The following is a 24013-nucleotide window of genomic DNA, read 5'->3' as shown; positions in this document are numbered from 1 at the left end:
CTACAATATGACCGAGGTGGATTATGGTGGAGGGGGGCACCACACACGGCTAAAGATCAACTGATCAACTTGTGTGTCCATGGGGTGCCCCTCCCCCGTATATAAAGGAGTGGAGGAGGGGGAGGGCCGGCCCTCTCTATGGCGCGCCCTAGGGGAGTCCTACTCCTTCCGGGAGTAGGATTCCCCCTTCCAAGTAGGAGTAGGAGATGGAGGCACGTAAAGCTGGTCCATCCCAACCGCAGGCCAGAGATGGAGGCACGTTTCGTGCGCAAGAGGGTCAAGTCCCCTGAACGACGAAGTTGTGATGAAGGGGGCGAGCCTTGTCGGGTACAAGCGCAGAAGCAGGCGCCTAAGGATGGCAATGTCTCTTTGGTTAAGGCGGCGGCGAGGTTGACCCCTAAGGAAAGCGGAGGCGAAGGTCTGGTCCGCTGCCGTAGCCATTCGATCTGGAGTCCAGCTGACTGATCCAAATGAATGGCAGACTGACCCTTGAGCGCATTACTAGTTAGTAGCAGTATAGTTTTTCTCTTGTGGGCTTTTTCTCCTTCTCTGCTGAGGGAGGGGCTTTGATTAGTGAGTAGGGTATATAAGTTATGAATTGATTAGGGCTTAGGTAGAGTTTTAGATGGTCGGTGTATATATCCAGTAGATCACTGATTTGTGCCGTTATGTATATATGTTTATTATCAATCCAAATGTAGCATTTTTTGGGTCTGTACTGTATAGGCAGATACTATATTGTTTGATGATATATTCTACTCCCTCTGCAAAGAAATATAAAAGCGTTTAGATCATACGAAGGGAGTAATAAGTCAGTAATTGGCACCTGATATATGTCTAACGAGAAACATTAAGCTGCATTCAGGTTTTTATGACAACTCTTGTTTGTTCTTATTTTGTACGTACTGTAATAAGCACTGATTCCCATTAAGTTTGAGAGAATGTGCAAGTAAGAAAAAAAATAGACTGAGAATCTAAAAATCAAAGTCCGTGCTTCATTGTTTCCTGTATTGAAATTTGTTAAGGCCTCCTTTGATTTTGTAGAAATGTCATAGAATTTCTATAGGATAGGATTTGATAGGAAAATTTCCTTTGAGACCCTTTGGTTTGTAGGAATGGATTCCTATTCCTATGTAGGATAGGAATCAATTCTTCACATTTTGAAGGAAAAAAAACATTAGCTAAAGACTTAATGAAAAAATTCCTATCTTATGCATCAAACAATATCTTTTTCTCTATAGGAATTGAGATGCATGTTATCTCACTTCCTATGATTTTCCTATTCCTACAACATTTCTATCGTATAAACCAAAGGAGGCCTATGATCCAACTTGCTGCGAGTCCTCCTTTTGTCAATAGTCGTCGACAAGCGCGAAGTGACACCAGGAACAATGCAACGAATAAAATGCAAGCAGAATTGACTGGAGCAGATTAGTATTACATCACAATATCACATTTTTTGTCTTTCCAATCAAAAGACACATCAAGCACACGAGCATCGTGAGGTGACTCATGCTATGGTGGTTCCAGTGGCGGAGACAGGGAGGACCAGCAGGGCTAGTTAGTACATAAACAGTGTATTATTTAGATAAAAATAGATGTATTAGTATTGTTTGACCCCTGTTATTCAAAGTTTGAGTCATTTGCCCCCCTAGTTCTTATTTCCCGGCTCCGCCACTGGGTGGTTTCGTTTGCACAGCATACAAACTCAACAATCAAAAGACACATCAAGCTGATGCTCTGGAAGTTTGGATCGAGATCCAGCCGGGAGCAACTAGTATAAAATCTCTGTTTTTTTAGTGAAGTGTTTTTTTTCAGAAGAGTATAAAATCTCAGCTCGCCGTCGGCCAGGCCCAGCGTGCCCACTAACAAAGAGCCCAGCCCAAGACATCTCCACGCGTCGAGAAAAAAAGCCCAACCCGTTTCCCCTTCCACCCCCCTTCTCGTCTCTGACCTCCATTTCCCGGGGACACCCGTTCCGTTCCGATCCCAAACACCCACCGCCACCGGTGGCAGATCTGGATCGGAGCCCCGCTCCGGCGATCCCAGATCCCCCCGACGCCGGTATGGAGGTCATCCCAGCTGCGGCAGCGCACGACGGGCAGAAGCAGAGGTTCGACCTCGGGGTCTTCGTCGGCGATCTCCCCCTCGACGACGACGACGCGGCCAGGTCCGTCCGCCAGACCACCAGCTCCTCCCCCTCCCCCCTTTTAACAGCATCTCCCCGCCTCCCTCGCTGCGCCTAAGCTTATGCTTGGTGGTTTGTCTGGCAGTGACAACGAGTCGCTGGAGGGGCTGCAGCAGGAGCTCGAGGACTGCAAGAACGACCAGGTGCTTATTTACCATTCTTGCTTTGAACAGCTAGCTGGTTGCAGCATTTCGGAGCAGGAATAGCACGTCCTTCTTTCTTGGGAGATTTCTGCTGCTGTTTTATTTCCGCGTGCGTGCGTGCAGGAAGTAGCAAACATCCTGGCTAATGGCATCAAGATGCGTGATTACACAAAAGGTGTCGAGAACAGCATACGCCAAGTTGAGCTTGATTCCATCCAGGTAATTGCTTCTGCTAGGCCTCAGATATGCGAAGCAGCCATGGTTCTACTGCCTTAGAGCTGGGGTGAACCTCATGCTTAGCAGTAAACAGTCAACACATCTTGGTATTGTGGTGCTTATACTTTGGAAATAAGAGTTAATTAACTTCTTTCGTATGGCTGGCTAATTTATTCATCCCTCCATTCTTATCATCAGTATTAAGTTGAGTCATCAAATAATTGCACAGGCGCGATGAATTATTTGGAAAACATGGAGTTATGATGTGTCTACCTTCTATTAGTGCTGCGCTGCCTAAATATAAATCACCTGTACCTATGGTGTTTTTCTTATGCAATGCTGTCTTCCTTTTTTCTTTTGCAGGATTACATTACAGAAAGCGAAAACCTTGTGTTGCTGCATGATCAGATCTCTGATTGCGATAATATTCTGTCACAAATGGAAACCGTTCTAACTGGATTCCAGGTAATTGCATATTCACATCTGTTGTGAAAGCACTACTCGTGACATGCTTGTCGTACTGGCTGCCTGAAACAGTATCTGGATGGGTATTACTTGTCATCAACTTTTGGTGCTACTGTTATTATAAGCAAATTTATTGATCATTCTTGTACATTTACTGTTAGAAAAATGCTGCCCACTGTGAAGTGTGAACTACCAGAAAATCCAGAAATAGTATATCTCTGCATTTCCATCTCGTTCTGTTACAAAGCATAACAAGAACAAAACCAGGAGTGCTTGAAGTTTAACGTTTTGTATACCACAATCTGAGCGTAATACAAGTGCTTTATTTTTTATTTATGTGCTCCATGCTACAACTTCATGGTCGTATTTGAGTGGCACCATTTCTTTTGACTTGTTACGCGTTCAAGATTTATTATCTTGATCTACATGTAATTTTGTACCTTTAAACAGTAGTTAACTGGTTCATTTCATTTTACTAAATCATATTGCAATTCTTTTAATTTCTGTGCTAGACAGAAATTGGTTCTATAAGTTCAGAGATAAAGGTACTTCAGGAGAAATCTATGGACATGGGATTAAAGTTGAGAAACCGTAAGGTTTGATTCGTTTCTCTGCTGTATCTTTTACGTTCTCCATACATTTGATGTTTGGTTAATTTTTGTATCCACATCTTCCTTATAACCAAACAGTAAAATACTGATGCATTGACCTCATTAGTCTTTGTCAAGTTAGAGCTTGGAAGTACTATTTTATGTATCTTTGTCCCGCAACATAACTTCTATTCCATAACACACCTTTCAACATTAGTTGGCTGGTCTTTGTTGGAACCTCTTCACTGTATTCGTAGCTTCAATGCATGTCATTCCCTACTTTTTCATGCTGAATATCTATGCTGATTCACTGTTTGGAAAATTTCTGCAGGCTACAGAATCGAAACTGTCAAAATTTGTTGAGGATATAATAGTACCTCCAAGAATGATCGATATAATTGTTGATGGAGAGGTCATTACTTGCATTCTATCTTCATACCAACTTTCTTTACCTTATTATTGTGTCTATACTATGTCCATTTACTTTAATATATCATACGTTTAGTCAGTTACTCCTTTCTGGACCTAGTACCTTTTTGTTTACAGCCAGCAACATGTGGTCACTGATTACTTCTTTCTGAAGTTAAAACCAAATACATACTTTTCTGCTATTTGTGGTACTCCCTCCGATCCATATTAATTGTCGCAGCTTATGGATCGGAGGGAGTACTATGTTTACTTATGTAATTTCTTCTCTTTCAGCATGTTGTTAATTATTTATTTCATATGCCATTATATTCTGTCTTCGGTGATATATCCATTCTGATGACATGTTTTCGTTTGCCGGATGCATTTCATTTGTTCAATCCGTGTCTTCTTTTTTCCCAATTATTTTATTTTGTTTGATTGGATATATTACATGCCCCAAAGGTTTCTTTGTTGATGTACCATCATTATCAGCACCGCTCTCTTGCAGTTAAAGCTGTGTTCAGTTCAATATTCTTTGGTGGATGTTTCTCGAAAAATGTATTTTGATGGGATCACTGATAATTCCTTATCCAACAACCCCACAGGTTAACGATGAATACATGAAAACACTTGAGATTCTAAGCAAAAAAATCAAATTCATTGAAGCTGATTCGATGGTTAAAACATCGAAGGCTCTCAAAGATGTTCAGCCTGAGGTTGAGAGACTTCGGCAGAAAGCAGTATCAAAGGTCTGAAAACTGTTTGCTGGTTTTTTCTTTCTAATGTTTCAAACTTGTATGTTCATAAGAACATTAGTAGATCGTCTTCTTGTATGCGTAGCATGTGTCTCATCTGCATATGTGCTTATTTGATGTAAAACATTATGTATTCTATGTTTAATGTTCTACTGTGGTGTCGAGGATAATGTGCCATGCATAATTATGTTCAGACAGTTGGGCATGTGCTACAATAACTTAGATAGGCGTCAAGGTTTATCTGGTAGAACTGAATGCTTATTATGAAAAAGGGTTACATGATATTCATCATTCTTTGTTCAGGCTGATGTTGTACTTTATGAGGTTGCTGGCATAAAAAATGCTGCAACTGTGTCAATTACTAGTGGAGAGTGGTATTGTCAGCCACGGCCAGTATACTGGCTATACTGGTTGCTATTTCCCTACAAAATAAGGAATCAACCTGATCTTTGTTCTAATATGGTATGGTGGTTTTCATGGAAGCTAAGAACAAGTGTACAATAGACCCAAAGTGGTCGGACCTTTCCCCGGACCCTGCGCAAGCGGGAGCTACATGCACCGGGCTGCCCTTTTTTTTATGAACAAGTGTACCTGCAACCAACAAATGCATCCACTATGTTTCTTGCACGCTTTTTTATGTTTATCTAGCCAATTGGGCATCATAAAGCTACAACAGAGTTCTATTGCTTATGCTTTCATAATTTTCTTGCAGATTTTTGAGTTTATCATCCAAAAGTTCTATGCCTTGAGAAAACCGAAAACAAACATTCAGATTCTACAGCAGAGTGTCCTTAAATACAAGTATGCCAACTCTCTGGCCTTGATATTTATTTTCCACTTTTACCCCCTGTTTGTAGAATATCCGCAATGCTTCACATTTTAATGTGCTAGATGAGAAATTTCTTTATGCCAGATTTCTTTAATTTGGAATCCTCACCAGTGTGACATACATGATTCATGGTTTTTGGCATATAGCGTTACTGAGGGCAAGTTTACCAAACATGAACAGCCATATTTGATTAACTATTGCTAATGTAACATCAGTACTTCTAATGCAATTGATGACTTCGGCATTATTGTCTTTATGAAATTGAGACCCCCCTTGGTAAAAAAACCAGAAAGCTAGGATTATATAAGCCCTCGCGAGACAATCTGTGGTGAGCTTCAAGAGTTGAATTGGGACCACAGAGTCCTAGTTGAGTCATGGAATTGAGTCTTAGTGAGGCAAGTATGAGAGTCCATGTCCCAGTTGGCTGGGCTATCGAGTCTGAGTCGTATTGCTGTTGACGTGAACGACTATTATAAAGGTCCACGAGCTTTAAACTATTGAACTATGCATATAGGAGAAGAACAGTTATTCTACCTTGCCTTCCTCGGTGAGAGCTCTCCCTCTACCGCTCTTTAAAACCTTAGTTTATAGCATATGGTCATAGGATTAAATTGCCATTTTATTGTTGGTTGGCTTATCTTCAGTGTCTGTTATTCTCTCATTCTTTCCAAGTGTATAATGTCTCAGTTTGTTTCATTTGTCCTCTCCACTTTAGATACACAATCGTTTTCCTTAAGGAACATGCTAAGGAGATATATGCGGAAGTTCGCACGGCTTACATTGATACCATGAATAAGGTGAGGGTTACTGTGAACGTGATTTGAATAGGTCTTCTTTCATTCATCCGCCTTTAGTTTTTTCTCCATTTAGAACTGGAATAGAATAACCGAGAAGGGTAATGATCCTGTAACTCATTGTATGTCCCAGATTAGGTCCTATTCTTCTACCCTTTCGGTACTATCTTAATCCGAAAGAAGAGTTTGACCAATGCTTTGTTTCTGTCTTGGTGGTTCCAATTCCACATTAAAAGTATACTGATCCTTTCTCAATGAACGTATACTTCTTTCTGTAAATACTGTGTAAATAATCCATTATGATATGGCAATACTATATTTGATTTGCATATTTGTTGTATTATAGAATAGGTACCATGCTATCAACGTAATATGTGGCCAAAATGTAGAGTTTATGGCTTAACATTACATTGTACTCCCTCCTTTTCAATAACCCGTCCTTGGCACTCGGCAGTCTACATTTTGAGATAACTGTACATCGAGGGAATCAGTTGTGTTAATGTAATGTTTCCACTTTCTATCCCTACTTTGATGTGTTAGAAGAGATTAATTTGTTGCAGCCTGTCAATAATGAGGGTATGCATGGTCACTGGTCAGTTATCATTAAGGCTGTGCACATGGTGGTGGGTTGAGGACATTTACTATGAAACAAAGAGTGTACTAGACATAGAGGGCTTGAGAATGAGAGTATCCAAAGACACATCTGTGATGCAATTCCTGCTGTTTGTCTTTGCTTTATTCTAGCCCTTCTTATTGCTACGTGTAATTTCAATTCCTCTACCTTTATATGTAGTGTATGTTGACAACTTCAAAATTCCTGCACGGATTACTTTAGACTGCTAGCATCCGTGATGAGATTCATATTTTATTTGGGCAATATGAGCAAATAGACATAAAGACCTTCATTTATTTCTTGGATATCTTACCCTGAATTATATCTATTCTGATGACATTTCTACTATCACTTCCAATTTTCAGGTTCTGAGTGCACATTTTCGTGCCTATATACAAGCTTTAGAGAAATTACAGCTGGATATAGCAACCTCCACTGACTTACTTGGAGTTGAAACTAGAAGTACAGGATACCTTTTCTCCATTGGAAAAGAACCTCTGAAAGCCCGTTCTTCGGTGTTTGCTCTTGGTGAAAGAATAAATGTCTTAAAGGTATTTACTAATGACATAGTGACTATAATGTAATTTAATTCATCAATCAGTTCATGATTTTGAAATTTGTGAGTCAAGCAATACATGGGAGCCCGGATCTGTACTGGGCTGTGTGATCTGCAGGGTTGTTGGTAACTTGTATGGATTTCTGTAACGCCAGCAAGTTCTATTTGGGTGATAACAAAAACAAGCCACATAAGTCTAGCATGCACCATGAGCATAGCCGATTAATTGATTCATGACATACATACAGAATAATTATGGCTAATTTCGAGACAAGTCTCTGAACAAATTTGAGGACATGCTTTTCTCTAGTCTATGTGTACACTGAAAAATCTAGTCAATTCAATGAAACTGGCTTGTTGCAAATTTTATAGAACCAGATTTAGGTTATTTTAACATGCTCTAATGCCCCTACTAGTATGTTGTAAATTTGATGGAAAGTGATCCTCGATTAAAGATTTAATTTTGAACTTTAAACCCCATACTTTCGCTGAATGGTTAATTTACTCTATATCAAGTAACAAGTGCAATGATGTAATTTCTGTGTGCCCTGCTTTTGGTATATCAGGATATTGAGCAGCCTGCATTGATACCTCATATATCTGAAGCTAAGTCACAGAAGTATCCATATGAAGTTCTTTTCAGAAGCTTACAAAAACTTCTGATTGATACAGCTACTTCTGAGTAAGATTGTTGTTTCCTTGTTTTAAAATTCATACAGTGAATAAATGGCAGCCTGATGATATATCAACTGATTACAGGTACCTTTTCTCGGATGATTTCTTTGGTGAAGAATCTTTATTCCAAGATATATTTGCTGGTTTGTTCCATCCTGTATTTGCATTTCCTGTTTTCTTTGTCATACCATGTTGTATCTTATGCAATAATATTTTATTTGTGTGTGTGGGGTGGGGTGGGGGGTATCTAGTGTAAACCCATCTTTCGGTTGTACCAGCATGTAAATTCCCACTGTGTCATTGGATGGGATTTCAGTTATTTATAAAACGGATGTGCATGAGTCCATGTGGCACTTACAGTTACATGCCATTGTATCTGACCCATCCATAGTATCGAACAATCTACCCAGGTGTCAGTTGTCACTTTAGCATCCAAAGATCTATTTGCACTAGAAACTCTCCTTGTTTGCTTTGCTATTGTCTGCTTGCCTGACAAATCCCAGTGTCATCATAAAACACTATGCATGCTAAGACAAAAACTGGTATGCATGCTTTTATTTGTTGGTTGTACTATTCTGGATTATATGAGTGTACGACTGGTTGATGTCAGTTCTGGTTCAGATGCTCCATAATTTATCTAGTGTAAACTAGATAAATCTTCACTTCTATAAATATCTGAGTTGGCGACGGTCTGTTCACCTTCAGAGATCTGCCATACCACAATTATCATACATTCTGTTGTAGACAGATGTATCACGATCTTCCGATTAGTTGATTTGCTTAATGTATATTCCGAGATATCTTTTTATTTGCACAAATTATGGACTAGGATGACAAATGTAATAACTTAGGCATTTAAGAGAACTTGTATAGCAATACACGAGTATTTAGCTACTAAACATAAGAGCCCACTCTTGGTTAGATCTTCTTTTGCAGTAAAGCCACTATGGTAGCGTGCATGTGAAGTTAATAGTTTAGAAAGCTTGAGGAGCTTATGAGTTACTCCAACAAACACTTATCTTATATTCATAATAAAAGTTCCACTATGTTGGTGAAGTTGGCATTGACCTTACCATCTTTTTCATAATTATGGTGGATGCAAATGATTTGAAAGTTTTGATTGTTTCATTCAGGACCAATTCAAGTTGTTGATGAATATTTCGATGCTGTACTTCTGAACTGCTACGATGCAATAGGAATAATGCTTATGATTCGGATAATTCATCAGCACCAGGTATTTCTCATTTTATCTTATGAAGGAATAACTAGTTAAAGTTTTATTCCTGCTGTAGGAGTAAAACTTAAGAAAGCTTATGTTCTGAAAGCGGTTGCAGGGTTGCAGCCTTTCATGTTCCATAAAGGGATATCCCTGTAATTTATAAACCAGTCCTAGTCCAATATTTACTGTTAAACAGGCCAGGCAGCAAGAGATAATTGTCATTTTGCTAAATTATTCTGGCTGTTTTTCACCAGAAACTGGCCAAAATTACCCTCCCCCCTTTGTATGTTATTTTATTCCTTAAAGATTAGCTGATAAATTATTTGCAAGAGCATTTCTAAATCTCTACACATTGTTAGATTCTTTCAAGTAGTCAATAAAGTGGCGCAACCCTGTGTAAATTGGTAACTGAATGTGTGGCAAAGCGTACATGACCCGTGAGGAACATAAATCTGAATGGAATTTATGTTTGTGCAGCTTATCATGTTTAAGCGGCGAATTCCATGTTTGGACTCGTACCTAGACAAGGTTTGTTCTGATTCCCTCCTTGTTCGCTCCTTCAAGTTTTGAATCAACTTTACTTGAGATTTACCTTTGTGAACGTGGAGTTACCTTTAGGAAAGCTCATGCTAAATTGGATGAGAATTTGTCTTCTGTTCCACATTCCAAAATTAGTTTGAATCATCTTTCATGTTGCACAATGGGCAGGTTAACATGTCACTTTGGCCTCGCTTCAAGATGGTCTTTGACTTGCATTTGAGCAGCTTGCGGAATGCTAATATTAAGACTCTTTGGGAGGATGATGTGCATCCTCACTATGTAACAAGAAGATATGCTGAATTTACAGCGTCTCTTGTTCATCTCAATGTTGAATATGGGGATGGTCAGGTTAGTTGATCACATCCAGGTCAACCCAATATTCACCTTTCTGGAATTCTTCACCACATTGCTATGCAATAGGAAGACCTTCTTTTTTGTAGCCTATGGGAATTTAAGAAGTGGTTTCTACATTTGCAGCTTGATCTAAATCTTGAGCGATTACGGATGGCTATTGAAGACTTGCTTGTTAAGTTGGCCAAGATGTTCCCTAAACCAAAGATGCAAACTGTTTTCCTGATAAACAACTACGATTTAACAATTGCTGTATTGAAGGTTGGTACTTTTGAGTTAGCATCAGTTATAATACAAAAATACTATATGCATTGCCTTTCCAAATATGTTGTGATCTTTCTCATACAGGAAGCTGGCACTGAGGGTGGAAAAACACAACTTCACTTCGAGGAGGTTCTTAAGAGCAATATTGCAATATATGTGGTATGCACTGTCTTATTGATGGAACAAAATTTTGTTGTGGCCAGAGAAATACTGTCCACCACATTTCTTGCTGGGTCTTGATTTGATTCATAACAAACATTTATGCAGGAGGAAGTGCTTCTGGAGCATTTCTCTGACTTGATCAAGTTTGTCAAAACGCGTACATGTAAGTAGAATTCTGTTACAACATCGTGTGCTTTTCTCCCTCTTTCTTTCTTTCTTCACAATGACATCTCTTCTCTGCCTGAATTTTACTTATTAGCGGAAGACCCTGCCTCGAGTTCCGACAAGGCCAACATTGGCGACGTAGAGCCATTGGTGAAGGATTTTGCGAACCGATGGAAGGCCGCGATCGAGCTGATGCACAAGGATGTCATCACATCCTTCAGCAACTTCTTGTGTGGGATGGAGATCCTGAAAGCGGCCCTCACGCAGCTGCTCCTGTACTACACGAGGCTGACCGAGTGCGTCAAGAGGGTCAACGGTGGGTCCGCCCTCAACAAGGACCTGGTCTCCATATCCTCCATCCTGTACGAGATCAAGAAATACTCTAGGACCTTTTAGTTACTTCCTCCCTGCCATGTACACTAAAATGAGGGGAGGGGAGGGGAGGGGAGGGGAGGGATGTGGTGTATGTATCCTTATGCTGTTAATGGAAACCCTGATCCATGCCATGCTACTGGAAAAAGAAGGGCTTTCCACAGATACATAAACAGTAGTATGTACCAAGGTTACTCGATTGCAATGTGTGAATTTATGAGATTTCTGAGACCCCCCATGGCCCGACTTCTCTTCTTCCAAGTTGATGATGAATCAATCATCATTTTATTTATCTGCTCAAGTCCATGATTAATCTCCCGCTGGGAGTTGGTTCGAATTTGATCACCTACTGTCTGTACGCGCCCATGAATGTTGGTGCAGGGCCAGACAGTTTGTGAATTTCATGCAAATGTCGGGTTACTGCAGCTAGGGTGTTTGTTAGAATGCCAACGCAACACAACCTTTTCTAGATCGTTACAAAAGCGCGTATGGTTAGATCAGATGTAAAATATTTTAAAGGAAATGTTCTTACTTAAGAGGAATATAGCCTAGTTGGTTCATAGTGAACTTTCTTTGATTTTTCCAGGAAAAGTACATGATATAATGAGACCGGTTAGATCTTTTCAGCTGTGGCTGAACGATGCCTGAAAGGTGAACTGAAGCATAACTAGACTGAAAATTTACTTGATCTTGCATGCATAGCAAATTCCACATACCCAAGTTCAGCCTGTCCGGCTCCCCCCCACGGTTAATTGATTGTTCATCTTTGAGCCTGAAAGGTGAACTTTGCTCAGTTTGGGACTAACTTGAGCTAATAACGACTCCCCGTGACTAATTTGTGCACTGATACGAGTCAGTGATGCACTGATATGGGTAGCTGGTGACCATTTCTGTTCCGATTGTGAAGCACTGACAGTGTTGTTTGGCTCCCTATCAATTCAGTCTCCGTTTTCATTGCTCTTGTGATCTCTTTGCTCTTCCATTTCCTCTTTTTCCTTTGCCCATGTCCATATTCACTTTGGTCATATCCTCTGTTCTCCCGTTTCCTCTTCTTTTTGCCCATGCCCACATTCATCTTGGCCACCTCTCCTATGGTCCTTGCATTTTGTCGATATCTTTTGTAGCAGCTCATCACCATGGCTACCAAAAGGCAATAGGTTGTTACAATTACAGTTAGAGCGAATAATCCCCCAAAACTTTCAAAAGTTATGGCGTCTGAACCATCAAGTGTGCCATCATTTTCATGGCTATTTTGACCCATCCATTTCTTTTCAAATTGAATGATAGTATCTCCTTCTGTTATGTTGATTATTGCCCTCGACATTTCAGGAGCTAGCGGAGAATTCCTGGGAAGCGCCTAATCAGCAAAAAGATCATTGTTATAAGCTGCACGTGCTATTCCACTGACAATATCTGACACTATAAAATCCTGAAAAACAGATCCCCTCCCCCTTGATATAATAGTGCATGGTATGATGAGTTTATTACTTAACAGTACCATACCCTTCAGCGAATCATGCCAAAAGTTGCTTAAATAGCACAAAAAGATCCAGTAAACGCTTTCAGGCTTAGTTTCTGATTTTTGTGCAGACGTTATGATGTACTTACTTTTAAAGTTGTTGTAGAAAGGTTGTCAAAAGTCTATTGATCTGTTTGGTAAATCAAATTACAGTCAGATGAAATATTATTGATGGCTGACCTCCCAAATGGGATCTCATATGTTCTCAAATGCAAATATGCTATTTGATTTAGAAAGAAAGAAAAAGATAGCCAAACACCTAGATATCTAAAAGTAAACCAACCGATAGAGACTATTTATCATAATCGAATGCAATTCCAAATAGAGCCTAAGTGTGATCAACTGCAAATATCAGCTCATGTTAAAGTTTCCGAGAGTAAATGTATGGATCTATGTCGTTATGTGATGGTTTCTTCAAGCCTCTTGCATATACATTGTCGTGTATGGTAGTTAAATTTATAGAAAACACAGATCGTGTTCATTTTGCTATTAATTTCCCTGTCTGTCCTAAAATTGCATCATTCCACCGGGACGCTATTAGATAGCCCTAATATCCATTTATGATTGACTTTCAGAACATATATGTATATTAAGTTTGAATTTTTATAATGTAATCTTGTGGTGACATGGTACTAGAATCAAGGGGAACACATAAGCATAGCATTTGCATGCCTCGGTAGCTATCTTTTCAAGAGAATAGTGAGTGTAGTTAAACTTACAAATGCAAAGCCTACACTCTTGTAAATAGGCGCTACCATTGTGTAACCTTTGCTGTATTTTGCGAGAAAAAGTTTGATGTATGGGACTTCATGTACAAGCGCAGCAATGCTTCCATTAGAAAGAGCACTATAGAAATCGTCAGGTGTAGCATAAGGCCTGATTTTTGATGTATGAAAACCAATATCCAGCAGTAGACCCTCTACATAGGAACCTTGGTGGAACCCTACATATTGCCCATTCTTCTGGAGTTCATGAACATCAGTCACTGTTGGTGAAAGCTGCTGTACTGTAAGCATTGATGCAAAGCTTGCTGTATAACTTGCTGCAAGTACTAGAAGAACAACCCTCCATACACGTAGAACGATTCTAGCTAGAAAGCGTTTCAGCTCCTCCTCTGCACAAATGAAAATCAAGACTTCATTAAGACACTAAAGAAATTTCAAAGCTGGAATATTGTAATGCACACCATTCCAGGACTTGCTAGAAAGCATATGTAATTTCAATTATTTTAGGTGATAAATGCAAGTCATAGACTAGTTTTTAACTAATTCAAATAAGGACACTGTTGAATGATGAATGACGAGATAGGTTTTCTCTCTAGTGAAGCGCTATTAAGAAGAAAAGGTGCACCTATGTCATAGCTTCTATTAGGTTTGTTCATTCTCCTAGGGAAAATAATAGAGTGGCTCATGCCCTTGCTCGTAACGCGGAGGGTACCTTGTTGATTATGATGCAAGAGGACCCTCCTAATTTCCTTCGTGGCATTCTATCGAACGGTGTAAATTTATTCTATAATCAATAAAATCACCATGAATGCTCCCTCAAAAAAGAAGAAGAAAAGGCACATTTTTATATTTTTTAAGCATATACAAACTGGGATAGTTCACTTTGTCCCTCTGTTTCTTCATACTGCATTTGTTAAGCATTATTAATTCGATAGATCTAAGTTATTTTTGTGGTATTTTTGAAGATAAATTTAGCTACAGTGGTCTCATAGAGATGTTTGAGCAGTGCTACATGCACGACGCTGGCTGGACGACATGCAGACGATATAACATATCCCACCATCAAAGTCCAAGGCAAAACATCTCCAGCGGTTGGATTAGCTATCGTCCTCATGTCGTTCACTGAAACTGTCGTGTGTGTAGTAGTTTCGGAGATGTTTAGCCAGATCAATGTAGTAATATTTGTTGTAGGAATTTTTTGATGCTTGTTATTTTGATATAGTGCAACAAATGCTTTATCCATGCAATTGAAATGCTGTTCAAAATTCTGCAAAGATCTAAGAAAAAGTAATGTTTACTCAACTCTCTTCAAAAATGGAGAATATTGTAATCGCCAGCTGTTTGAGTGAAAAGGGAACATGAACATGTTCATTGCCAATTAGATGCTCTAGAAGCCAGACAACAACTCCTGTGTAGAGAAAGCATACGATGCTGCCAAACCACATCTCAGTGCTCAATGGTTTCAAGAAAAGCCACATGTCTGTATTCACGTTTTCCTTGACTGGAACAATCATCCCTACTCCAGATTCTGTGTATGGTGCAGTGAAGTCGACATACAATGATCTATTGGATCTTATAGTAATATCTGCAACCGCTATGTCATATTTCTGCAATGAAATTGGTCAGCTTTATATATTTAAGAAAAAGGGATATCTACATTTAAGATTAATTAAACAATTATAATCTTAGTTGTTCAACAAAGAGTAATATTTATCAAGCAATAAACTTTTGAGTTGCTTTTCTTTGAGAAAGAAAAATTTAGAATGAGCCTTTGTTTGCATCATTTTTGTGTATAAAATGTAATAATTGTGGCCTGAATGCATAACAAAATATTGGATGGAAATGTGGAACACAATTAATACATTGCAAAAATGTTTGAGCTACTGAGTTTTTTCTTTACAATTTGAGAAATTGCCTTACATATATATTACTTCTTACCTGAAGGTAGACCTGATAAACAAAATCATTGTAGCTTCCGGAAATTGGTGCATCAGCAGTATCAAATTCTAGGTATTCATAAGAAAGCGGACGATGTAGCCTCTTTACTGCCTCCTCAAATATGTCAATTGAAAGGCCACTCGCTATTGTTGCATTTGTGATAGGATCTTTGTATGTCTTTATAAACTCTGTAAATTCGCTAGAGCACACACCGACTCTAAGCTTCTTACCAACTCTAGGAATTTCCCAGCCCATTGGTATTTCGGTCGACTCTCCAGGCCAAATTACAGGGTTTAGATCAAGCATTGATGCTTGTCCTGTTTTTTTAGAGTAATCTTGCTTTAACTTCCGTAAAAGTTCATTCACAGTCCAAAACCCGATTTCTCTCCAACCTCTCTCCACCACATTTATTATTTGGAACACGGAAACTTTAAGCTGTTGTCTGTCTGTAAGGTCAAATTCACCACTTAAACCTCTGAACTTATTTTGTACGATCGCTGATAAGAGCTCAGGACCGTTAGTGGAAATAACCATGGATTCCAAGCATGTGGAGTTTTTAGTGGGCCATGGTTGCTTATCTCTAGCACTGGATATCCCAACCTTTTCAGCTGCATGTGCAATTGCCCATATCGTATCATAGCCCCATAGTCCAACAATGCTTAGTTTATTAAAGGGTGATTCATATGGGTTATCCTGTTGGTACATTATGTTCCACCTTATGGATAAATTATCAAGTTCTTGTGATCTGGGAACATGACACCTTACTCCTAGGACACCATCCATTGCCTCAATGACACTTGGATTGAGTGAGTCAATGATGTTTGCCACTCCATTTGTAGTGATCCACGCAAATCCTTTGTTCATCATCCCTACCTCTTTTGCTTTCGTAAAAATAAGGGAAGCCATAGTGGATGACATATGAACAATAAATACCCTTGTTTGCATTGCTATCAACACACCGAGTTCTTGCATAATGGTTTCGTTTGTTGCCGACAAAGGGATGACGCTGCGATACGGAACACAGACATCGATTTCTTGAAGTGCATCAATGAGGTATGGTAGGATGCCTCTCCCATAGTCAGTGTCTTCGTATACTGCCACCACTTCTCTCCATCCACATGCTTGTACAAGCGCGGCAATGCTTTTCACCTGAGTTGAGTCATCCAATGTTGCTCGTACAAAATACGACATACTATTATAAGTGAGGGATGGGCTTGTTGCTGTGAATGATATTATGGGGACTTGGGTTACATTTCCAATATTAGATATGAACACAGCCTCTGATGATTTCTGGGGACCAATGATGGCTTGCACTTTGTAGCTCTCCAGTAATTCAATAGCTTTCAGAAGGGAACAAGAAAGTTACTGTCAAATAATATATGTGGAATAATATGCAATATCAACACCATAACTGGTTCATTCAAGATAGGAAAAGGTTAAGAAAAACTTAGTTTTGGACCTTACAGTTTTATTAGTCAATACTCTAATTTTCTGGATATTTGACAGAAGACGCAACACACATGTGCAATGAAATACAAAATTAACCTCTTATTTCAGAATATAGCAGGGGAGAGCCCCTGCTGTTTGATAAATACATACATTTATGGGTAACCGTGTACCACTATGAACACATATTTACAAGAAGATTGCATTCATGATACGAGATACAAGGCCAGAAATATTAACCCATTCACTTAGAACTATCAAAGCTGAGTTTCTGAGGCATTCTAGCTCTTAGAAAACTTATATGGAATGTTATGAGTACAATATACTCCTTCTATTTTCTCGCAAAAAAGATATACTCCTTTATTTCAAATGGTGTGCATTATTTTTTCATGAAAAATGCAAAGTTTGTGTCTTGATAGATTGATAGAAACAATTTGAATTTCTTATATGACATTCTATTGAAAAATAGTTAAAATCACAATCACAAGAAAGTGCATTTGAATACGAATCTAAACTCCAATTGCATTAATTTATAACATAATCCACATATAATTGGATTAATTGTTGGTCGGTGCATGTATCTGGACATGCCAATAAAAGCACCCATGATCGAATTTTCTTGGACAAGCCAAATATGCCATATGCTTGGTTATGGAGGTAGTATTTTTCCATTTCCTGTGGGATTTTATCATTGGTTTGTGGAGTTTTGCAATACTTGTTTCAATGATGCATTAAGAATGATGACTTTGTGACTTTTATTGGCTGAGACAGGAGAGCTTGAAAGCACGTTAGAATTACAAGTTTTAGACCACTGTAATAGGGGATTGCTTGATTGGGCCCATCACAAGAAATTAATATGTCACTTGTGAATGGATTTTTCAACCGATTTTTTCCTCAAAAAATAGGGTTAGAACGGCATCTGCATCGGCATGCAACCCTTAGGTTTTCAACTACAAATAAACCTTCTTCTTCGTTATTGTGTTTTTCATACATCTTGCTTGGTCTAAGGTCACTGAGGCATTCCCAACTAATGGGATCATAGAAAACAACCTATTGTCCAATTAGAGAAGGACTAGCAAAAGAGCCCGTGCATTGTAATGGCAGAAAAAAAATACCACACTCCCCTAATCCAATAACCATTACTCAAGACCTCAACAGGTCCACATCCTTTATTTCAACACATGGCATCCCGTCTGTGTTTCCACTTATCCTCCTTCCCACCCTTGCTGATGGTAGCCACAGTGCTCACACAATCACAACACATTTGAATCTTGTCAATCCTAAGGCGTCTCTCTCTCTCTCTCTCTCGGCATAAGATGAAAATTCTATTTTCTCTCTAAGATTTTGACGAAGCGTGCATGCTTTTTATAGATGGTTTCTTTTGTCTACAACCTTGGTTTTTATTAGGTGCTTATTTCCAATTGGGATGGGCACTGGTATGAAAGAAAGACAAACCATGTGCTATAGATTGAGGTTGCACCCTAAATAGCATTTCTAAAATGGTTAACAGGTAAAATAATATCATATTCAGATTCTACATATTTTTCTAATCAAATTCCATATATAACATGTTAAATTTGGAATAAGGGTATAAAAATATGAATAATTTTTGAAAAGTATTTGATATGTGTTGCAGGTTGATTAATACAAATATCATGGGTTTTCTACAAAAGAAAAAAAATCTGACTTAACACTGATCCGCGGGTTTTTACCAGAAACATTAGGGGTTTTCTGCAAAAACAAAATTTTGACTTAAAACAGGGCAACATATTGATCACCAGAAACATCACATAGTTTTTGCAAACTAGCATGGTGGGCTAAGAATATCACCGCCCTTTATTAGTAGGTATACATGATGGCTTAGTAGTGAGTGAGACTCAGTGGAAAGAGCACATCACCAACTGTTAAATGTTCCCGCAAAAAACCCACTCAGGGTTTATTTAGTCTTGACTCTTGAGCACAATAATATTGTGATGTCTAGAGCTTCGAGGAGGATATCCCTTAGCTTCCCACGATAGAAAATGAAATCCTCATTGATCCAAGGGGATTTGTGAAGCTAACTCTCGAAGGGAGTATAATGAACCCCTAGGCAGGATGAATTCCCGACTGAGTTTTACGTGTTATTTTGGGAGGCAACCAAAGATGACTTGATGAATTTGTTCCATGCATTCCATAGCAGTGAAGTACTCCATCTGTTCCATAATTCTTCATGAATTTGTTCCATGACATGAATTATGGAACAGAGGGGGTACTATTGTATAATCTCAACTTTTAGGAAATTAACAATGTGAGTTTCAAAAGTATTCACCAATGAAGAGTTCCAAGTATTCACTAAGTGACAACAAATAGAATTAAATTAGGTGATTACATGGTTCGTCTATCCCAGACGGTGTACATAAAGGGTAGAAACATTCTCAAAGGGGTTCTAATTCTTCATGAGACTGTTCAGAGTTGCATAAGTAACATTGTTGTGTGTGTCTCTGTGTGTGTGTGTGGGGGGGGGGGGGTCATTTCAAAATTTATTTTGAAAAGGCGTGTCATAAACTTAAGTGGCATTTTCTTCTTCAAACCATCTGAATGAAAGGATTTTCACCTCTTTGGTGCAAGTGGCTAGAAAAGCTCACATCCAATGAAAGTGTTGGTATAGAAGCTAATGATAATGTAGGGCCATAAGGCCAACTCCAACGCGCGGCCCTATTTTGTTAGGCCGCGTTCGTTTGGGTCAAAACAGATACAAATTGCGGACCAACGGGCCCGCAAACGGACTAGTGTCCATTTTTTGTCCGGCGTTGACTGATTTCCGGCCCAAATTTGAGCTGCGCGCCCTTGTTCTCCCATGGACCGCCCGTCGGGCAGTCGGGGACACAACGCTCCCATTTCCCCCTCTTTGCCGAAAACCCTCCCGCCCCTCCCTCCTCGATGGCCGGCGCCCTGAAAAAACACGTAGCCGCCGCCCCGGCCGCCACACCTCCGCCCATCCTACAAAGAAGAAGAAGAAGCCTAGGTCAGAGATCACGCCAGTGGAGGTCGAGCGACTTGACCGATAATCGGCCAAGAGGAGAGCCCGAAGGTCTGTTCAGGTGGAGAGGAAATCCGCTGCCGAGTACGCCCTCAAGGCCACCGCTGTGCAACACAAGGCTGCCATCAAGGATAATGAGGCCCTCGTCGCCAAGGCCACGCAGGTAGCAACGATGCACGCCCTCCTCATTCTAGGTTTGTGCCGACCCGCACGGACTATTCTTTTCCCCGCCGCTATGGCCGCGCCGAGCACAAATTCATCGGCCATTCACCCGCCACAGGGCGAGTCGTTGAGATCTTGATAACACTGTAGGTGACTGGTGTTCATCCGTCACAAGAGCATGCTTCAACCCGGTTCTCCATGTCGCTGAATGACTACGTGATCGCGCCAGCCACCCTTGCCCTCGTGGCTGTTTATCGAACTCAACGTCACGCCTAGGTATAGTGGCGTCGACAAGTCGGCTGCTGGATGCAAAGGAAACAGTCGCGGTCGATTCCTACAGCCAACCTTCCCGACCCCTGCAACCTATTCGACGAAACGCCCAAACCACGTCGGCGGCCGACGACCCTGACTACAACGCTTTCATGGAGAATGTCATCTACGAGGGCCGTGGCCAAGCCCTCCACGCTGAGGGCCAAAGCCAAGGCTTTGATCCCGATGAGACCCAAAGCCAAGACGACCGCGACCAAGATGGAGCCGAACAAATTGGTGGCCACGAAGAAGAAGAGGTGGATGGCCATGGCAACTCGTGGCATGAAGACATCTATTGTGAGGAGGAAGAGGAAGAAGATGGCGTAGACATTGACGAGGAGCCATTATTTATTGATGAGCTCACCCAAAGGGCCAATGCACAAATGAGGAAACAAATCATTCGCATGGGATCATACACCAAAGATGAGGACATTTGATTCGCGAGAGTTGGACGGAAGTAGATAGGGCAAGATCCCAAGACCGATGCCGAGCAAAAATGTGCCGTCTTTCGGGGGAGAGTTCCATAAAGCCTCTCATGAACGTAGGAAGTTTTTCTCGTACAAGTTTGCGAGCACCCGTGGCATCAACTCAATTGAAAATAGATGGGGGTTAATTCAACAAGAATGCAACAAGTTTTGTGCCGCGCTTGAGAGAGTTGAAGTCTGTCCTATGAGTGGCCTAGGTGTGGGAGACTTGGTATGAACTTCTTCTCTTCGTTCCTATGCCATGTTCATGTTTGTTGCATCATGTGTCGTTCGCTATTACATTGTGGCCTTCGCTTTGATTGTGTAGGCATTCCAAACTTTGGAAGCCTTCAAGGCCTGACATTCCAACAAGCCATTCACCCTCACCCATTGTGGGACGCTCATCAAGGATTGCCCCAAGTTCAAAGATCAATATGCCACTCTCAAGAAGAATGGAGGGCCAGCGGCCGTGGTTGGGGATGGAGATGGAATGAAGAGGCTGACGGGCAAAACCAACTTAAGGGTGGACGAGAAGCGTGATGCGACATCTCGCCTTGCAAGAAACTTTGCAAGGCATGATGACCCAAAAGGAAGGGACAAGAGGAAGCGCCAAGAAAAGGAGGAGCAAATGAAGGCCTTCATGGAGCTCAAAAGGAAGAAGATCGACATGGAGGGGGCCGTCAAGAGGAGGAAGCTCGACATGGAGGAGGTCGTCCAAATGAAAAAGCTCGCGATCGAGGCCACCAATGTTGACACCAAGGCAAAAGAGGTGGCGCTAGCCTTCATGATCATGGACTTGAGCAAGATGCCCCTGAAGAGAAGAAGTTGGTTGGAGAAGAAGCAAAAGGAGATGCTCGACTAAGATGGTTGAGTCAACTTCTGTGCCCACATGAACTAGGGAGCCATGAACTATGACCGTTTTTTGTAGGCTGGCAAGTGTGCCGACCGCTGGCTTTGTTGTTGGCGTGAAAATTTAGGGGTTGATCATTTTGTTGGTTGGCATGTGTGCCGGCCGCTGGTGCTCTGACAGGCATGACTATGCCCGCTGGCATGAGCTGTGACCGTGGTGCCAAAATTTCAGTTTTCATTCCCTTTGCAAATATTTCAGGCGGTCGGACGAAATGCGTCCGACCGTTGAACACACCACCAGCGCAAATGTAGAAAGGCCTAGACGTCGTCCCTTTGTCCAACCCAAACGGATAAAATTCGGACAAAATGGATGTTCAATTAGGGTCGTGCGTTGGAGTTGGCCTAATTCCAAAGAAAGGAAGGCCTCTATAGGAGGATCCTTTGTCTCTATTCTCTTTAATAAAGCTGGCGGAATGCTGGCAGTAATGATCGAGGGAGCCAAGACGGAGGATCTTACCAATGGGATGGTGTTTCATGTAGTGGACGATGAATTATTTATTTTACATCATGCAAATGATACCATTCTAGTATTGGATCGTGACATCGAGAAAGCAAAGAAAACAAACCCAGGAACTATTGCTTGGCACACCCAAGCAATTTTCCGCTTTCAAATATGATTTTTAATAAAAATGAGATCTCATTTCTATGAAAAACTCGAAGAGAAAGCTTCCAAAATACTCCTTCTGTTCAAAAATACTTTGCTCTAAATCAAACTTCCTCAAGTTTGACCAAGTTTGTAGAAAGAATTACTACTACGCAACGTCAAACATCAAAAGTACTACTAGCTCCGCACACTAATAAGATGTTTTTGCAGTTTAATTACATTAGTGCAGGAGGGAGTAATACATACCTATATTTAGTACCTTTATTTGAAACTGTATAGTCATATTAGGAATTAGTACTAACAAACAAAGTCCTCGGTTTTCCCTGAATCCTCACAGAGTGACATACTGCAGACACACGTACCTGCCGATGCGGCCTGAACATCACTGCCCGCGGAGTCCATAACGTGGAGAACGAGCTTCGTGCTGTAGTTCCGGTGGATCGTGTAGAAATCCTGGGCGGCCAACAGCACGCTGGTCCGCGCCACTTTCCCCACCAGCGATCCCAGGTCGAGGATCACCCCGACGTGGAATTCGCCTGCTTTGCTGGTGGTGTCTTGGGCCGCACTAAAATCGGCGATCAGCAGTAACAAGACGAACATGGCTCGACGTGCTTTCTCCATTACCTAGGGCCTGCAAGGTTTACACTTTTCTTGTGCGCGCGTCCTCTTATACTCCGTATGACTCAGCTTGTTGCTTGTCAGGGATGAACTGGAAGCTGCGAGGTAGATTCGCTGATTTGTGACAGGCTTATAGTTAGTTAGTTAGTTTATTCTTCCTCACCGGATTTTGGAGCTGCAGCCGGAGTTGCCTCTGGATAAATAAATCATTTGCATGCATGGGACGGGAAGAGGAAACAAGGTACGGTAGACGACGAATGCTGTCGATGGAATCTATCCCCGCACGATCAACGCGTTTTGACATCTCCGAGGGCTGCGTGCCGAGCTGTCTTTGATCCTTGATTGGTCTTCACAAAGTACGATTTTTTTAAATTTGCGTAGTCTTGTTTTCAGGGGAAGAAGATTTATTTATACACACAGAGTGCCGATGGGTCAACTAATGTTTTTCTACAGAGAATAGGCGGTGGAGAGAATAGAAGCTTTTATTATCTTGGCTTCTGGATCGGCCATGTGTGTGATCTAAGGGCATTTCTAACCGATTCCTTTTTTTTAAGGAAATTCAATTTGGGAAAGTGTTACATTAAAGATTACATGATGTAATAAGAAAGAAGGCATCTCATCTAACCACTCTTCACATATTTTTGAATCATAGCATCCCCTAGCTAGGAAGTGTGCAGCTCTGTTTGCTTCTCTCGGACAATGAGTAAAAGAAATATTCGGGATGTCATGAACCAGATGGAAACAATCAGCAAGGGTAGCTGAGTAGGGGCTTCAAATTTCTGTCTCTCCATTACATGCATGTACCAGTTCTTCACAGTCTGATTCTACTTCAACATTCCTGCACCCTGATGACCCACAAGTATAGAAGATCTATCGTAGTCCTTTCGATAAGTAAGAGTGTCGAACCCAACGAGAAGCCGAGGGAAATGATAAACAATTTTCAGTAAGGTATTCTCTGCAAGCATTGAAATTATCGGTAACAGATAGTTTTGTGA

General features: G+C 40.7%; 1 protein-coding gene and 1 pseudogene across 1 annotated transcript; one reads left to right on the top strand and one right to left on the bottom strand.

Annotated features, from left to right (window-relative positions):
• Positions 1–1912: 1912 nt before the first annotated feature.
• On the top strand, positions 1913–11543 carry LOC123104127 (vacuolar protein sorting-associated protein 52 A). Its single transcript, XM_044525875.1, has 19 exons — positions 1913–2170; positions 2274–2331; positions 2455–2550; positions 2911–3012; positions 3525–3608; positions 3934–4014; positions 4616–4759; positions 5478–5566; positions 6310–6391; positions 7367–7552; positions 8124–8239; positions 8317–8375; positions 9366–9466; positions 9929–9979; positions 10160–10339; positions 10469–10603; positions 10691–10765; positions 10874–10931; positions 11028–11543. Exons 1-19 carry the CDS (start codon positions 2067–2069, stop codon positions 11327–11329), a joined length of 2103 nt encoding a protein of 700 aa, XP_044381810.1. The 5' UTR covers positions 1913–2066; the 3' UTR covers positions 11330–11543.
• A 784-nt stretch (positions 11544–12327) lies between these two features.
• On the bottom strand, positions 12328–23021 carry LOC123101418 (glutamate receptor 2.8-like; annotated as a pseudogene).
• Between the last annotated feature and the right edge of the window lie 992 nt (positions 23022–24013).

The sequence above is a fragment of the Triticum aestivum genome, chromosome 5A, assembly GCF_018294505.1.
Source record: "Triticum aestivum cultivar Chinese Spring chromosome 5A, IWGSC CS RefSeq v2.1, whole genome shotgun sequence".
NCBI lineage: Eukaryota > Viridiplantae > Streptophyta > Magnoliopsida > Poales > Poaceae > Triticum > Triticum aestivum.
Note: the sequence above shows the minus strand (reverse complement) of the source record. Positions and strands in the feature narration are given on the sequence as shown.

What these genes read in the sequence shown, in the direction of transcription:
- LOC123104127 (XM_044525875.1), top strand. Translation starts at nt 2,067, where the DNA reads ATGGAGGTCATCCCAGCTGCGGCAGCGCACGACGGGCAGAAGCAGAGG. An exon ending in TGGACTCGTACCTAGACAAG is followed by an intron (nt 9,980 to 10,159) that starts GTTTGTTCTGAT and finishes CACAATGGGCAG; the next exon opens with GTTAACATGTCACTTTGGCC. An exon ending in GTTTGTCAAAACGCGTACAT is followed by an intron (nt 10,932 to 11,027) that starts GTAAGTAGAATT and finishes TTTACTTATTAG; the next exon opens with CGGAAGACCCTGCCTCGAGT.